Source organism: Macrobrachium nipponense, chromosome 8 (genome assembly GCF_015104395.2).
Source record: "Macrobrachium nipponense isolate FS-2020 chromosome 8, ASM1510439v2, whole genome shotgun sequence".
NCBI lineage: Eukaryota > Metazoa > Arthropoda > Malacostraca > Decapoda > Palaemonidae > Macrobrachium > Macrobrachium nipponense.
Window position 1 is genome coordinate 109203306 of NC_087203.1, and position 18846 is coordinate 109222151.

Consider the following 18846-nt stretch of genomic DNA (forward strand, 5'->3'; position numbering starts at 1 on the left):
AGCCTATCAGGAGCGTCGTAAGGGACTGGCCTAGACGTCAAATGCACGGTTGATGTGAATCTACTATAGTGACGATTGATCCTCACCACAAAGTAGTCGTGTAGGAATTGTTGCATCGCTTGTTGCAGACATTTCATGCCTCCTGATGTCTAATGAAGAATTTGCTAGTCTTGGCGTGGCTAGATGCGTATTTATGTTTTAGTGATTGTGTAGTGAATTCCAGTGAGGTTTTCATGCCGAGATTTAGCGTGCCTCCGCTTTTGATAATACTGAATATACCAAACATGAGGATTTGAGTGTAGCGTTGATTTTAAGCTTCGTATTGCTCTGATGATTTATAGGCCATGAACATATGATTGTACTGTAGTTTTAACTCCAGGTTTACACTTCCGCATCTCTTAGCCGCATAGCCATGCAGCAAGCATTGTCTAAGTGGCCCTCTTTCCCTTCCTCTCAAGACTCCCAAATGTGAGACGGTTTCCACCATTCTTTTATTATCCAATAAGGAGGAGGCCGTAGAAACACTGGAACGCAGAAATGAATATCAGTAGTAACATAAACCAAGAAGATGACGATTAGATAGGATATGAAGAGGAATAGTAGTCTAGAAATGTGCACATGTAAATGTGAGCGAGTTGTAGTGGTTAATGCTGTGACATACATTGAATTTAACAGGCAGGGTGACAGGAGACATTCAGAATTGCCCAAATTGCGTAGAATGAGGTATTTCCTATGTCCAGTTTGAGTGAAATGAGTTAGTGAGGAAGAAATGGAGGAAATGATGGAAGGGGTCGTGGGTGAAGTGTGAAGAGCACTGAATTACTTGGTAAATAAGACCATTGTCACCAGAACATATTATGGTACATGCGTAAAATCTGTGCATTCTTTTGTGCAGCGGATGCATGAGTATTTACAAAGCAAATTATGGAGAACATAAAAAGTTGCGATTGCAGAATGCAGGATTGATGAGAGTGTCGTGTTGGAAAAATGTACCACAGACTGTGAGGTAGTTTCTCAGAGTTGTAGCGTTCAGAGGTTGAAAAACAGGTTGAAATCTCAAATACTGTGATGATGACGGGAAGGAAAGTCTTAGGTATTTAGGGAAATAGTAGGTATGGAGGTGACAACGGTATTCGAAGGAGAGGCCCAGCAGGTTATCATGGAGAGAAAAGCATGCGAAGGTGAGGGGTAGGGCTAATAAAGGACCCCCCAACATAGCGGTTCCTGGGCCAGACAGGAATTTAGGCAAAGGCACAGAAGACAGAACTGGAGCAAAAAGAAGGCATCTAGATCAGTAAATGTAAAATCAGATGCGGGAAAGCTTTGATAAAGATGAAATTGCTGGATGCAAAGTAAACCATATGACATACATGAACCGAATGAACCGACCAAAATGAAGTTAGCGATGTGAAATGTTTACTTCAATTATTTCGCAAAAGCAACTTTAATTATTTTCCAAAGTCAAACTGGCTGTAACTGAGGGCATTAACTCTACATTATAATTATAACGCACAATGAGTGTGCACACAAGTGAAAGGTTTGCCTTCCCCAACAGATGTCCACATACGCAGGTGTTTCGGTACTCCAATCCTTCATGTGCATGACACTGTTATTAATACAGTAAATTGGTATGCTAATTAAATTCATTTTCATGAAGCGTTCGTTACGCGAGTTGCAGACAGAGCTGTCTGACACATTCAGTGACTTGGGGAGTTGGCAATCTTATTTCGGTTCGGGAATATATTTCTACACGTCATGTTACATAAGTCATTTTCATTTTCGTTTCTGGTTGGTTGTTTGTTGTTGTGTGTGTGTGTGTGTGTGTTTTTTTTTTTTTTTTTTTTTTTTTTTTTTTTTAATTGCTGAGGATTTTAGTTCACTGTTCTGGACAATTTGGAAGGGAGTTGATCAGGATTGCGAGGTATTTTCACTTTTGGTGTCGAGTAATGGAAAGTTTCCAAAAATTACCTTGAATTGAGAAGGCAGCGAGTTCATTGCAATGTGGCCGTTGTATTTTATGCAGGTTTGGCGAATGTTATGTGCAGATTCCGTAAGTTTCAAGGGAAAAAAAGAGAGAGAGAAAATGCGCCTAATATCGCGTTAACAAATTCGACTTTCACAATATATTAACGCATAGTGTGTGTGTGTATGTGTGTATTGATTTGTTTAGTAATGAATTTTGTGCGCATTTCCTTTGAAGGTAGTTATATCAGTATTGATTCTATTCTCTTCAATAATCTTGAACCTTTAGTCGGTTAAATGTATGTAGGGTGCCTATACAATACTTAATACTACTTATCATTGCCATACAGAGGGCATTGTCTATAGTAGCTGCTGATTGCTTGAATATTTCATGTTCATATATATTAATATAATATATATAATATATTATTTATATATATATATATATAATATCTAATTTATATCATACATACATATAAATAATACGTACATATATTATTAATATATAATTATATTATTATAAATAAATATATATATTATATATAATATATATATATATATATATATATATATATATATATATATATATAATATATATATATATATGTATATATATATTGTGGTATTCGGCGCCCAAACGAATGATACACGACACCAAGGTGCACCCAAAACGCATATTTCATGGGTAGTCACATATATAAAAAAAATTTCTCGCCCTTCACGAAGACTAAGGTAGGCTAAAGGTTCGAACCCCACCCCCCAACCCCCTTTTTTTATGACCACAATGAAGTTTTTTTTTTTTTTTTTTTTTTTTTTTTTTTTAAATTAAGTTATGACCACACATGAAGCAGAGGCGTTTCTGGGCGAGGGGCCCAGCAGAGTGGAAACGATGAGATAACGGGAGGAGGAACGGGTGTGATAGAAAGGTAAACAGAGCGAGTGTGGAGCTCTGGGAGACTCCATAGTAAGAGAGGATGAGGGTCCATTGTTTGGGTCATGACGCCCACTCCCCTGGGGGGGGGGGGTGTACGGGGGATGGGGGGCGTGGGGCGGGTGTTGATACGTTCCACTGGTGTGGGAAAGACAGAGAGAGGACAATTCTTGTGAAAGGGATGGGATGGAATCTAATGGAGAGAGGGTGAGGTGGCACTTAATGTGCACAAGTATTATAATGGTATTTTTTTTTTTATGGTGAAAACACCCCAAATGGGATGGGACAGACAGCGACATTTTTTTTTTTTTTTTTTTTTTTTTTTTTTATGGGACCGCCATGGTCAAGTGTTATGAGATAAAATGGATTGGTTTGTTATCCATATTTTAATGTCCAGATGTGTGCATTTGCTTTTGTCAGGTGTTTGTCTGTTAAATTCTTTTTAAAATGCAAAGAACGAGAGAGAGAGAGAGAGAGAGAGAGAGAGAGAAGAGAGAGAGAGAGAGAGAAATAACTATTATGATGGATGGGATTGTGGATGGTTCCACTCCAGTGTCGGAGACAATTACCTCATGGAAGCCTTCATTTTACTAAGCTTTATATTATATAATGTTATAGTTCGACTGAGAACAGATTCTCTCTCTCTCTCTCTCTCTCTCTCTCTCTCTCTCTCTCTCTCTCTAACATAGTTTTCTACGTATGCCTATCCGTATACCGTGTTTTGGAAAGTAATTTATTTACGAAACCTAGTTGTAAATACTCTCTCTCTCTCTCTCTCTCTCTCTCTCAACATATTTTCTACGTATACCTATCCGGATACCTTGTTTGGAAAGTATTTACGAAAAACCTAGTTATAAATACTAGATTGTTCTCTCTCTCTCTCTCTCTCTCTCTCTCTCTCTCTCTCTCTCTCTCTCTCTCTCTCGTAGCGCATTGATAAAGGCCTCGGTCCCATTTCATAACGACGGAATCTGCGCACGATGCTCATTTTGTTGTTTCCTTTCACTTAGGCAAACCGAGCATTCAGGAGCTCTGTCTGTCTCTTGTCTCTTTGTTATGCTATGTAAGCCGAGGAGAGTAAATAACAGCTTTGTGAAGCCAGTTTGGGTAATACCGTAGTCATGTTTTTGTTAAGGTTTATTTTGTTTGAATTTTTCCTTGGTTCGTTTATGAATTTGGAAGAAGAAAATTAGTGTGGTTTGAGCGTTAAAAGTGTGGAGAACATTTGGAGAACTTGCGTAAGTTCATATAATAGTGTCTTTACCTTGGGAGCTAACGTGACTCTCATAAGTTCATTATCTAATTCTTAATGCGTAAGAAAAATAAGTTGAGCGATCTTTATCCTGGGTCTTATCACCAATATTTGATTTTAAGAAAATGAAACTTTTTCATTTTAAGAATATGAAAACGTTACTTGAGAAAGCTGACAGGCATGGACAGATATAACATTACCGTATGTGCATAATGATCGTTGGCAATACTATGTTAGGACGTTATTCACCTCAGTTTTCCTTAGTAACAGGTGTGCTTTGCAGTTTTCCGTTTCCATGAATTGATATTGTTCTCAAGTAGCTATATCCTTTATGCAAAACGAGCTCGAAATATTTACAATTTATAACGTTCGTTTAAGATCCTTACAAAGTAACTCTAGGTAACCTAGTTGAAGAATAGGACTTCTGCCTAATGTATTGAGGATATGATTCCTTATTGTGTATTGAGTTCCATTCTAGGGACTTCAGATTGGCATTAGATGTCAGAAAAATGAAGTCAAGACAAATGGTTTTGCGATAAATACACTTTTTGCCGTAAATTGCAAGTTTCATTTACTTGGTGTGTGGATGAATGCTCATGTTATTAGTGAGTGAATGATGCAGTTATGTATCTAATCATCTGTTAATTTAGTAAACTTTGGACAATGAAATAACAGGAGTTAGAATTTACAGTTAGATTAGTTATAAGGAATGATGAAAAGGAGGGATATCAGGTATTATCTTGGTCAGGTTCTTATTCAGTTAAAAAGGTTATAAGAAAATCTCTCTCTCTCTCTCTCTCTCTCTCTCTCTCTCTCTCTCTCTCTCTCTCTCTCTCTCTCTCTCTCTCTCTCTCTCTCTCTCTCTTGCAGGATCTTATCCTTGCGGAAATACCTTGAAATAGATTTTGCCTCTGATAACAATTTCTAATTAACTCCCCGCAGTGGGGTAGTGCCATCAGTGCACCCCAGGCGGTCTACTGTAGGCATTACTTAAGGTTCTTTGCAACGTGCCTTCGGCCCTTAACTGCAACCCCTTTCGTTCCTTTTACTGTACCTCCTTTCATATTCTCTTTCTTCCATGTCACTTTCCACCCTCTCCTAACAATTGTTTCATAGTGCAACTGCTGTGAGGTTTTCCTCCTGGTACACCTTTCAAAATTTTATACTGTCAATTTCCGTTTCAGTGCTGAATGACCTTATAGGTCCCAGTGCTTGGCCTTTGGTCTAAATTCCATATTCAGTTCAGTTCAACAAATTCCAACTGAGGATGAAGTACGACTTAACAATAATTGAAAACCCATTTTTATTTTAGCCAAGAGAGGGGGAAACGATTCTAATTATGCGGCGTTTCCTTACTTTATTCAGGTTTCCCCTCTTACTAAATTTATTCAGATTTCCCCTCATTCCCTCTGACTAACGTTGTGCATTAATGATCTCTCCTTCCTTTGTTTCTCGGCAGACAAAAGATCTTCTGCTGACCTGAGCAATGACTGCGGATTACATCAGTCCCTTCCCGACGGCGGCGGTGTGGGCAGTCGGGAGGGGGGCTTCTCCCCTCCCGCGCCCCTCTACGTCATCTACGACGAGCCCAACAACTCGGTGGGGGTCAAGAGGAACAGCTTACGAGGTGAGTCTGCGTCGTTATGTTTGGTTTTGGTTGACCTGAGATCGTGATCTTAATTAAAGGTCAAGGTGTTGCAGGTGGATTGTTAACGTAGGCATAAGTGATTGTGAGGTGAGGGAGAATTTTTATTTCGTTACATAGAATATTGTACATCAGCCGCTGCATCTTTTATTTCGTTACATAGAATATTGTACATCAGCCGCTGCATCTTTTATTTCGTTACATAGAATTTTGTACATCAGCCGCTGCATCTTTAGGCAGAGGTTACATAGGGCACCCTCGCTTCCTAGTTTTCTTACCCAAAATTTAACTCGTTACATCAGTTACACATCTTGCTTATATAAATACGTCTCAACATAGCTGGTAAATGTAACGGACATATCATCTGTTCTTGTAGTGTCTTAAGTGGAGAATATCGGGAACTTTGCCGAGATCATGGGAAATATACGGTCTATTGTCTATATTTTTGCTTCCAGCCCCGAGCGGCCGGTAATAAACACACGGTGTAAAGGGAAGCTTCCGCCATGTTTAGTATCATTCCCTCAAGGATTGATGTAAAAATATAAGCGATAGACAGTAAATTTCTCTATTTATCTCACCTGTAATGCATTATGGTATATATCTTTTTCTATTGTGCTTAGTCACAAATTACATTAGTATTTACACACACACACCCCCCCCCCCCCCCCCCCCCCCCCCCCCCCCCCCCCCCCCCCCCCCCCCCCCCCCCCCCCCCCCCCCCCCCCCCCCCCCCCCCCCCCCCCCCCCCCCCCCCCCCCCCCCCCCCCCCCCCCCCCCCCCCCCCCCCCACACACACATACATACCTATTTATATATTTATAATATATATATATATATATATATATATATGTATATATATATATGTATATATATAAAGATATAAGCCACGAAGGAAAAATAAACAACGTAGTTTCTGCAAGATCTTTCGACTGGACGTCCTTTACTCAGCAGAGTAAAGGACGTCGAGTCGAAAGATCTTGCAGTAACTCCGTTTATTTATTTTTTCCTTCGTGGCTTATACCTCTATTTATGGATTTATCACGTTCCAAACGTTCGTGATTCAGTTATATATATATATAATATATATATATATATATATATATATGTATATGTATGTATGTATATGTATATATATGTGTGTGTTTATATCTTGTGTCCACTTATTAGCATGGTGACAATAAAGTCAGCCGAGGCCACGGAAAAATCAAAGAAGAAGTACCTAGCAGTGTCGTGATATTTCAACACGCGTTTAGTGTACAATGTTAAAACCACTAGAAAGTGACTTTCTAAATATACACAAAAGCTGAAAAAATGTCAAAGTAATTTCCATGTTTTTAAATATTTTGTGTTGACATTTTTCCAGCTTTTATGTTTACATTGTAAATCGCTATCTGGTGTTTTTTTTTAACACTGTACATTGAAAATGTGTTGGAATAACACGAAAATGCTGAGTGCTTCTGTTTTATTTTTCATGTGGCTTCAGAATAATATATATAATATATATATATATATATATATATATATATATATATATATATATATATATATATATATATATAGTATAATGAGTCACAGAACAAGTGAAGAACTAACTTGGCAAGGGGCGTGCAAAGGATTAGAAAGAGGCTTAAAAATGTATGCGGAAGCCAAGGTGGAAATATATGAATGGACTGTTGAGTCATTATTGCTTTATCTGAGTGAACTGTTGCTGAATGCTAATGAAAGAGAAGGGGCAGTAGCCTTTGAAATGGTTAATTATTCTCGTAGTAGTTTTAGTGCAAGAAGAACTGAAAGGATGAGGAATAGAGACTAGCCGAAGATTTTGTTCACAAAGTTAGCGTAGGTGAGCGAATGGATATGAATGTTTTAAGATGGTCTGGTCTCGTGGAAATATTGGACAAAAATAGGTTGCTTAGGTTTATAAATAGCGAGGAGGAGGAGGAGGTTTCAAAGTATCAATTTAGGACTGCCTGTTGTGTTATTGCTTACACTTTTAAACCATCAGCTGCTGGATGAAAAGGATAATATATATATATATAATATATATATAATATATATTATGGGTATATATAATATATGTGTGTGTGTGTGTGTGTGTGTGTGTAGTGTGTGTGTGTGTGTGTGTATGTGTGTATGTGTATTTGTCTGTGTGTCTGCGTCTGTGTCTGTGTTATATGGCCCTTAGCGCACTTGGCCTTTGGCATCTCTTACATAATTTAGCTTACGTTTTGTGATCCTTGAGACACAGCTCAAGGCTTCTACTTTTTCGCCTCGCAGGTTATGCTTGCTTACTTCTGTTTGTCTAAGCATTTGATGTTAACCATTTTTCAATGTTAAATCAGTCGAAGTGTCAGGTGGAAGAAATCAACCGTTTAGAGTATTCATGAAAATTTCTTCTTGATGTGCTGAGTAAAAAAAAGTTGAATGCTGTTTTATGGGTGGTATATTTTATAGCGCCATTGAATAACCCCAGCAGAGTTCCTCCCTTCACGGGACAAGTGGTTGGTCATTCAACAGGTGTTCTGAGCTTTACACAAGTGTTATTACGTTCAACGTTGAATTCCCACTTACACCTGCTGTCTGAGGTCCCCGGTCAATGGTATCTTCACATTTATATGCATGTGTATACACACACACACACACACACATATATAGATATGTATACACGAATATGTGTATATGTATATGTACATAGGTAGATAGATACTTGCACATTAAGAAGACGTGTTAAGATTAAAGGCTTTATTTCTTCTTATAGTGTAGATCTGTTTCAATTTAACAACGTCATGGTTCGCAATTTATAGAAAAATTGTATGCACTGACATTCATTTTATTTACTGTACGTTTCATATCGATTATTATGTAATCTTTGTAATGATGTTTTATAGTTCATGTAGTTTTCCTACTTTTTTAATTTTTTATTTTTTTGTATGGTCTTTTAAAATGCTTATGATAAACGAGATAGAGAGGCAGTGTGAAAGGTTTTCAGGCATAGAATGTAGTTTATTGAGAGCGATTAAAAGTTTTTATGATGGAGGCGAAATGTGTTTGAGTTATGGCTCGTATTTCTGATGTATGAAAATATGGTCTTATATCTTGTCATTTATGTTAACATTGTTCACGTTGTATATTCGAGAGTTGTTGTGAATATATATATATATATATATATATATATATATATATATATATATATATATATATATATATATATATATATATATATATATATATATTAGAATCATATGTGGACATGAAAAGTATTATCACAGTTGGATCTCGGGCATATGTAAGGTAAGGGAGGATATGACGTAAATCTTAGATAAGAAATGCGATGTATTATATGGCCAGTTTTTCCCGGTTAAAATTACTAAAAAGTGTAGTAAACTATCTCTGGTTTTTTTCATCTGTCCATCCGCCTGTGGTGTTTTTGTATGGTAACACTGCGTCCCGGGCTTTAGATAGTTACATTCAGCTTACATTCAACGATTATAATAATATCCTTTTTCGAATATTAACGGTGTACTTCGCATACAGTAAATTATTAAAACACTTTTCAGTTGCAAATGTACACCTAGATATTCTTTTATTTACCTAAAACTTACACATAGCTAACTATTTAAAGCCCAGGACGCAGTGTTACCATACAAAAACACCACAGGCGGATGGACAGATAAAAAAAAAAAAAAAAAAAAAAAACAGAGTATAGTTAGGATATCTTTATTATTATTACTCCCTCCAACTAAGCTGGGGAGGTCTGTCTGTCTGTCTCTCCACAAAGTATACAAAATCTTCATAATTGGGGGTCAGTTTATTGCTTTAATTTACCTATCAGCTAAAAATAAATAAATAAAAAAGATAAAATAAATAAATAATAAGTCACAGATTGCCAGAGTGTGATGCTTAGTTATTGTCTGATTTTGTGTTTTCTTTTTAGAGAAATGATTGATGGCTCTGCGGTTTATCGAAAGGCTCTGTGTAGTTTAATGATAAGCTTTGACGCTTCTTCTGAAGGCGTCCTGTCAATGCGTCAACAGAAAATTGCTCACCTGTCAATGCGTCTCAGGTAAATTTGTTGCCACGGCAAAAAAAAAAAAAAAAAAAAACAAGGAGGTTAAGAAAATTAAAAGGCTGGTATTCAAAACTTGACTCAGTTCGGTTCCAATGACTTTTCTGAACTGAATAGAAACACTAGAGAAATTAAAGTATGATGCTTTTGATATGGAAGGATTAAGATGTAAGATTATGTTCATTTGAATTTGAAGACATTAGCTAGATGTTCAGTCATCTTTTTCAATCATTTCTTATATGCTAGTTCATAGCTCTGCATTTTGACTTTCTTTTCCTTGTATCAGTTTTTGCAATTTAGCATTTGCAGACTTTTGTGAAAAAAAAATTCGCTAAACATAAATAAGGTTCCTAATAATTGTATAATTAGTTTGATTCAGGTCGCTGTGAAACGCTGTTAAACTATAAATCGTATGAAAAGTCTTTGTCATACGTTTGTCATCAATATTTCTTGTAGTTATTGGAAATGCAGAGGATCAAGGTGCTGTCTCCTTAGTTCCCTTCTTCGAGGTGGTCCTCGTATGATAGTTTTCGAAATAAGACCTTCGTGGCCTGGGATAGCGCCATCTTCCATAAGCGGGGGAAATTCTTCCGCATAATCAACCCTTAGGAACGCGAAGGTTTTGAAAGCAAGAATTTGTAGACTCGAATTGTCTTCTTTGTATCTTATTAAATCTTTCGGGCACAAAAGGTTTATAGACATTTATGTGCTAAAGCAGAAATTAAATGTCTGGGAATATTCCTATTAGATTTGCAGGCGGAGTACTTTTGTGGCAAAGTAGGTGAGTGCTTTTGTTTTAATGTAGTGGGCTACGTTTGCTGCAGTGTAGCGGAGTACTTTTGCTAAAATGTAGCGGAGTACTTTTGCTACAATGTAGCAGAGTGCTTTTGCTCTTTTGCTACAATGTAGCGGATTACCTTAACGACAATGAAGTACCTGACATTTTCAAGTTCACCGGCCATTACAAAACAAGAGTCGTGACAAGATAAAATTGAATTTGCTTTCATATTTGAGAACCTAACGAATGGGTACACAAACATAATTCCTACCTACTTCACTGCTTAGTTCAACAGAAGCACACTGGATTGGTGGGAACGCTTCCATTTATCTGTTCATTGTCATCTAGCTTGAGTTGCGATCACAGGTTGTCCATTTGTGTGTGTGAGAGAGAGAGAGAGAGAGAGAGAGAGAGAGAGAGAGAGAGAGAGAGAGAGATTCTTGTTCTATTTTAGACATTAGCTGAGGAATTATAGAACGCACACCTTAGAGTGGGTATAGAACTCAAGTAAGCTTGAGACTAACTTATAGATGGATAGAGTGGTTGAGAAATTCCTTTGTTAATTAGGGATGACTAAATCTGTAATATATGACATTTGAGATTTCCTGCACCTTTATTGTAGCTCTTGATAGGAATGCAGTTTTCTCGATGATTAACACAATAGTTTAAAGAAAACGTTCCTTGGTTTAAAAAAAAAAAAGTGGGAGAAGGGGGAGTTTTCTGATTATTTTAAATTGTAAAGGAACGATATAGTTTTGTACCGCTTCATTTACGATAGCGTGAGCATTTATGCTGCATTGTCACGTGCCCTCATTTTCGTGTATATCATTTGGTCCAAATAGCTGGAAATAACTCTTCTCCTAGATGCTAAATAGTATTATTTTTCTCACGTCCGCAAAACGGCCATTTGCATATCGTAATTTAGTTTAGGTGCGTGGAAGATGGCAATGGCCAATTCAGATTGTTGCTCTAATTTTAGAAGCGTGCATGTAGGTCTTTCTTTATTTAACGGAGTTTCCTGACCGAAAAATCTCTATTTATGAATGTGACGTGAAATGACCGTTGACTTCAAATGCTGTGGAGATTTCTGAGGAGCATCGTCGGAAGGTTCCCGCAAATGAATTCCCTTTGTAGTGATGACTGACGTTTAATATCGTGTGCGTTTTGTGCTTGGTTGGGCGCGCGGTTGTATTCGAAATTGACTTCTTGCATTCCCTGTTGTGTTCGCTCTCCCAACGCCGCCTCCAGTGAGTCGTTGTTTGAAATACGAAAGTTTTTGAGAGTGCGGGAGTGGGCTATTTGCAGCCAGGCATCAGAGCGCCTCAATGGCGTGATCGGTAATGGTCTTGGCCTGCCACCTCGGTGGCTGCGAGTTCGATTCTCGGGTATGCCATTAAGGTGTGAGAGATGTGTATTTCTGGTGATAGAAGTCCACTCTCAACGTGGTTTGGAAGTCACGTAAAGCCGTTGGTCCCGTTGCTGAATAACCACTGGTTCCATGCAACGTAAAAACACCAGACAAACAAACAAACAACCAGAGGTCCACTTAATTTTAAGGCAAGCATATAGTTATATACGTTATATATAATATAATATATATATATATATATATATATATATATAATATAATATATATATGTAAAGGAACAAAAAGGCATAGTTTGTGCCTCGTTCTGATGATCATTGGTGATTCATGAAGATCACCAAGAATAATAATCACAAGGAAGAATTGAAAACCATTTATTCCTTGTATATTCTTGGTTAACAGTGAGGTAACATTTAACACCTTTAAATGAAATGTGTTTTGAGTTTGCACACGGGGAGGAAGTGGTTCCCCAAATCAGAAACCGCATGCTTATTTTTTTGCATAAGTCTGCATTTAAATAAAAAAATTATATATACCTATATATATATATATATATATATATATATATATATATATATATATATATACTATATATAATATATATAAGTAATACCTTAAGATAATTCAGGGAAAGGTTTTAAGTCATGGAATTGTTATTATCCATAATTCAGAAAAAAAAAAAAATTAGGAACAGAGCTCACTGAGTTGGAACCTAAACTGTTACTTTTTGTATATATTTCCCTTTTGTATTGCAATGCAGAGTACAATAATAAGCAATTCTTAGCATCCATTGCCCCCAAAGAATAAATGCCTTTATTTGGTACAAAACCTCAGCGCCAGAGGTCAACGTCACCAAAAAATGCATTGATTTGGTACATAACCTCAATATTGGAAGTCATAGACACTGGTTAGTGCTTGCCACCATAATAGTACACATACTCACTTTAGTCTTTAGTGACGCTTGCAGTTCAAATCTTTATCAACATTAGCTGTACAGTTTGTTGATGACCATCATCTAAAGAAGAATTTCTATATTTAGTCAATTTAAGTAAATTCCCATTTCTTTTCTCATTCCTTATTAATGCACAAATCTGTTTTGTGGTTAGATCAAATCGTTAACCATCAAGGCGGTTTCTCGAGTAGTATATAACTAGTGGGCAAGTCTCTTGTCTTACAGTTCCAACCTCAGAAAGAACCGACCTCTTTGTAGAATCTGTCGCTTCAAAACCTCAGTCACTCGATCTTCTTCCGATTCCCCCGGCTGTTAAGAGCTATTGATTACGTTGGGTCCATCTTCGCTACGTGTGATTAAATTCCCGTGTAATCAGCTTTTTAACGTTATGTAATGATAAAATAATGATTCCATGTCAATGAAAGCCCAAAAAATTAAAAATAATCTTCAGATTTTGAAATTCTGACTCACGATACCGGCACTGCAAAAGCGTGCAGAAGAGAGCCGTATGCTTTCTCACCAAAAGGCAACGAATAAAAAGGAAGCTGGCGAAATGGGACTTTCTAAAAAGAAAACAAAAGAGCGAAAGTGCTCCTGGATCCGAGTCCTCTTCTAGACAAGAAATCAAAGGCGGCCCAACAGTATTGATCTGTGCGAGGGATGATTCAGTAGGTCAGAGGAGTAGATAAGTCTGTTCATACTGAGACAGTCCGCTTTGTTATAATTGATAATCTTGGCCATTTCGTTATAAATAGTAGTCTTTTTCCCGCGTACTATTCCTAGTTGATTAGTTTGGCATTGGGATTTTAGTTATTTTAAGGATAATTCCCGCAGCTGGTGAGTAGTAAGTAGTAAGATTTAGATAGCTTGCAAGGAGATTGTTGTTTATTTACGGACTGAAATCCTTGTAGTTGATAAGTTTGGCTTCGGGATTGTAGTGATTTAAGACTGATTTCAGCAATCAGAAAGTAGTCAAATCCAGATATTGTAAAAGGAGAATGTTTATTTAAGAATTGAAACTGACCATTCTTTCTCTAATTCAAAGACGATTATGAGCCTTGTGAACTCAGTATCGGATCTTTTTGGGACATGATTCCAGATTTCGGAACGTCTTGGAACATGATTCCAGTTTCGGAACGTCTTGCAACAGGATTTAAGTTTCGGAACATCTTGGAACATGATTTCAGTTTCGGAACATCTTGCAACATGATTCCAGTTTCTGAACGTTTTGGAACATGATTCCAGATTTTGAACGTCTTCGAACATGATTCCGGTTTCTGAACGTCTTGGAACATGATTCCAGTTTCGGAACGTCTTGGAACATGATTCCAGTTTCGGAACGTCTTGGAATATGATTTCATTTAAATGTTCCTTCCCCAGCTTCCCTTGTACGAGAGAGAGAGAGAGAGAGAGAGAGAGAGAGAGAGAGAGAGAGAGAGTTAACAGGAAAATCCCTCTCAATAAAATACCACAAAGTACAGTGCAGCGCTTATTACACACTATCGTAGTAAACCTGACCAACAATGGCAACAGAAAAAAATCAAACTGTGAAAACAAATCTAAAACAAAGAAACAAACGTCTGGCACCGCAGAAAATCAGTCGACGCTAAAAGGTCGAAACTTGTCAGGAATCTCCGGCCTACTTTCCAAGAATGTCACGTGAGGGAAAGAATGACAAAACTCAATTGTCGCCTCTTCAATGGCGAAAGGAAGGGGAAAGAATGAGGGTAATGGAATTAATTCATTTCTTGCAGGATAAACCCCGTAGGGGGCTGGTGCCGTCAGTGTGCCTCATGCGGTGCACTGTAGGCATTACTTGAGGTTCTTTGCAGCGTCCCTTCGGTCCCTATAGCTGTAACCCCATTCGTTCCTTTTACTGTGCCCCCTTTCATATTCTCCTTATTCCATATTACTTTCCGCCCTCTCCTTAGTTCCTCGTTGGACGAGTGGGCTGCGTGCTCGCCTACCGATTCGGTAGTCGCGAGATCGATCCCCCCGTCTGCCCACGAGGAATCAGAGGAATTTAGTTCTGGTGATTAGAAATTCATTTCTCGATGTAATGTGGTTCGGATCCCACAATAAGCTGTAGGTCCCGTTGCTAGGTAACCAATTGATTCCTAACCACGTGAAAATATCTAATCCTTCGGGCCAGTCCTAGGAGAGCTGTTAATCAGCTCAGTGTTCTGGCTAAACTAAGATATACTTAACTTTTCCAGCCTCTCCTAACAATTGATTCATAATGCAACTGCTTTAAGGTTTTCCTTCCGTGACATCTTTCAAACCTCTTCCTGTTAATTTCCATTTGAGCGCTGATCGACCTTATAGGTCCCAGTGCTTGGCCTTTAGCCTAAATTCTGTATTAAAGTCAGTTCAATTCCTTGCGGGGTACACACATGGAGAAAGGGAGACTGGCATAGATAGACATGCAGAGCTGGGGCAGTTGATTTTCATCATGAAGAGATTAAGAAATCTTAACGAGGCGGTAAATGCTAGACAAATATTGTGAAAAAAAAAGCTGTGCTATTAAGGAATATTTAAAAATGACATGCTCTAGATCAGTCACGTACCAGACGCAACAAGTCAGTGGTTATCTAATCAGCGTCCGGTTTAAGCTCTAGACATCTCATTGCGATACCCTTTAACCTGACCTCAGTGAACGTTAAATATTCATGACGTCAACGGACATTAAACCTTCCTGACCTCAGTGAACTTGTCATTTGTTTAATAAAGATTATTGAAGAAATAGGGTCTGAACGTACTGCAAGTTCCCCGCATCTGTATCTTGCGAAGATTTTAATTAAGTTATATGTGTAAGTTTGTTGTTATATGTGCTTGGGTAGGAATGACAGGATTTTTAGATATTATTATTATTATTATTATTATTATTATTATTATTATTATTATTATTATTATTATTATTATTATTATTATTATTAAGAAGAAGAAGAAGAAGAATATGAATCCAGTTAATACTGAACAGCCCCACAAAGGCCATTGACTTTAAATTCATTCAATCTTCCAAAGAATATGGTGTTCATTCAAAAGAAGTAACAGAAGGTAATGGGAAATACAGAAAGTTATTAGAAAGCTAGATAAATTAATAAATTAATAAATAAATAAACATTTGAGTAAAATATTAAAATACAGGTTGAATTGTGTTATATAGTGTAGTGATGTATTGTATCTTCGCTTGCTTTAACTTCTGAAGTGCTAACTGCGCGACATTGTCATTTTATTTACTGTTGGCCATTTAATTGTGATATAAGCTGAAAACAATTTCATCGTCTTTAAATTAGAAATATAAGCGCAAAATTGTGACACCATATAGTTCCTGATGCATCAGTAAAAATGACGGCAACGCCACCTAGACACTTTTGATAAACTTGGCTCTTAATTCAAATTAATATTGATAACCGAAGGGTTGAGATTTTAACTTACCCCTTTAACATCATGAAATACGGAAAACAGACAATCTGGGAATTCATGTTATTGAGATAACTCGGTAAAATTGACTAAGTATGGATTTACTTTTTCTTTTTTACGTATACTTCATAAACAAAATGACGCGTTTAACAACGCCATTTTTAACTAAATGTAACAAATTTGGCAACCAACTATCATGGTGGAGGTGGGTTGATTTCGATTCTAAGCACAGAACTTGAATTCAACAGGAATATCTACAGCAGAGTCAAGATCAAATTATATGTCACTTGATAGCCGAATGAATAGGTATATTGTATCGCTGTGTCCAAACCAGAAGGCACCGGTCCGAAACCTGGCTGGGGGCAGATGAATTTACCAGTTATAACTCCCCTTGGGTGTAGGATATTCCCAAAGTCAAGTGATTCTAGTGAGAAGGGCACTTCAATCCTGAACGGTGATTTCGTCCACCAGATGTCCTTCCGGTCCTAGACATCGCAGTCCCCTCCTCTGTAACATTGCCTTCCTCAGGACAAAGGAATTATAGTTAGCTTCGTTAACCACGGCATCTAAATGAAGGGTTACTTCACCGAGTTCAAAAGGGTCAGTCACCTCCAAGTATTACATGACGAGTATAATTAGGTTCTACACTCATGAGTTAATAGTCAGTGGAATTTTAGCCGCGAAAATAAAGCCAAAAATCTAGGTATCAAATTTCAATTAATGAAAGGAAAGGATCTTAAACGAATAAAAATATTGAAATGGCTCCGTGGACTTTATAATATTAACTAGCTTTCTTGGTAGACACTGATTAGCGAGTGAAAGCTTACTTGGAAGTGGTAAACCATGATAAATGATTAAAACACAAGGTAATGTCGAGATCGTATCCCCCAACGACAATATGTAAGGAAATCGGTAAATCATACATTGAAGCTCAGTTGATTAATACTTTGGTCAAGCATTGAAGGAACTTTCACCCTGAAGATTTGTGTATTGTAATCTAATAAAAGCACTGTAACTGAGTATATCAAGAGATCGCTTATTTTATATCGTATACTTCTCCAGGTTGCACAAATGGTCACAGTTAGCGTAAAAGATTGAAAGACAGTGAGATAAAGCATCCATCGAGTTGTCTGTCCATCATATAATCAAGACCACCGAAAACAGATCTATCTCTCCGTGGTCTCGGTATAATGCTGTCTGAGCCGCGGCCCGTTGGTGGCCTGGCCTTTATCATTGCCAGGTGCCAGAGTATGGCTGAATTTAACGTTAAGTCAAATCAAAACTACCAAGGCCAGAGGGTTGCAATTTAGCATGTTTGGTGATTGGAGGGTGGATGATCAACATACCAATTTGCAGCCCTCTTGCCCACGTAGTTTTTAAGATCTGAGGGCGGAAGGACGGACGGACAAAGCCGGAACCATAGTTTTTTTTTTTTTTTTTTTTTTTTTTTTTTTTTTTTTTTTTTTTTTTTCTCTTCACAGGAAACTAAAAATTATTAAATGAATGTTCAAGTTCATTTATTATTAAACAAATACAGTAATTGCAAGACAGAATACAACACGACGCGAAAATCAAAGTATGCCACTCAGGGTCTTCACTCAAACGTCACATGTTAGAGAAGGGAATGTTTGTTTGGTTTTATGACCCTGCAACGTGCTAGATTATACTTGAGAAGTAAACATTAAACAAACATTTGCTAAGTGTTAATAGCAAGTATCCGGAAATGATTATAATCTCTTAGATTATAATAATTCCACAAAAGGAAATACCAGGAATAAGAGGGTGTTATGCTTGAAGAAACCAACAAAATTCTCTTAATGTAAACGATAGACAAAGCAGTTAACCAAAGTTTGACCGAAGCGTAAAAGCATTAGACCTGCAGCGTAATACATTCCCACGGTTAAAAGTTCCTTTAGGGAGGCACCACTTACGATGTGCCCTGGGTGGCACACTGTAGATGGTACTAATTTTTTTTTTTTTTTTTTTTTTTTTTTTTTTTTTTTTTTTGTTTTTTTTTTTTTTTTTTTTTTTTTTTTTTTTTTTTTTTTTTTGCAACGTCTCTTCGACCTCCAGATGCATTTGCTCTCTGGGTTTTTACCTTTCGTTCCTTCCTCTTTTGTTTCTTCCTGCTTAGCTGCTCTACTTTCTCGTTTAATTTGCTCCCTAGGCGGACCATATGTCTGAAAATGGGACTGGGTGGCTTCCTTAAAATAATAATAATAATAATAATATAGTAATAATAATAATCCGAATATCTTACGAGGACGAAATCAAGTAGAATGCCCCTACAATGGCACCATTCGAGGTTGGGAATTGCTTCTTCAAACTAACCCCTCCTCCTCCCCCTCCCCCTCTCCTCTTCTTTCTTCCCCTCCCCTCCCCTCTCTTCCTCCGCCTCCTCCTCCTCCTCCTCCGATACTCTTTCGAGGATGAGGAAATGAGAAAAATAACTAGAATTGTTCCACCCCTCC

The 18846-nt window shown here is 37.5% G+C and overlaps 1 protein-coding gene across 1 annotated transcript in view; it reads left to right on the plus strand.

The window, feature by feature from the left end:
• LOC135222957 (uncharacterized) overlaps positions 1-9855 on the plus strand; it is a 172293-nt gene extending 162438 nt beyond the window's left edge. Inside the window, exons 4-5 of the mRNA XM_064261423.1 lie at positions 5605-5772; positions 9725-9855. Of these exons, the coding sequence (XP_064117493.1) occupies positions 5605-5772; positions 9725-9732 (176 nt within the window). The 3' untranslated portion in view covers positions 9733-9855. The remainder of the gene's footprint in view (positions 1-5604; positions 5773-9724) is intronic.
• The last annotated feature ends 8991 nt before the right edge of the window (positions 9856-18846 follow it).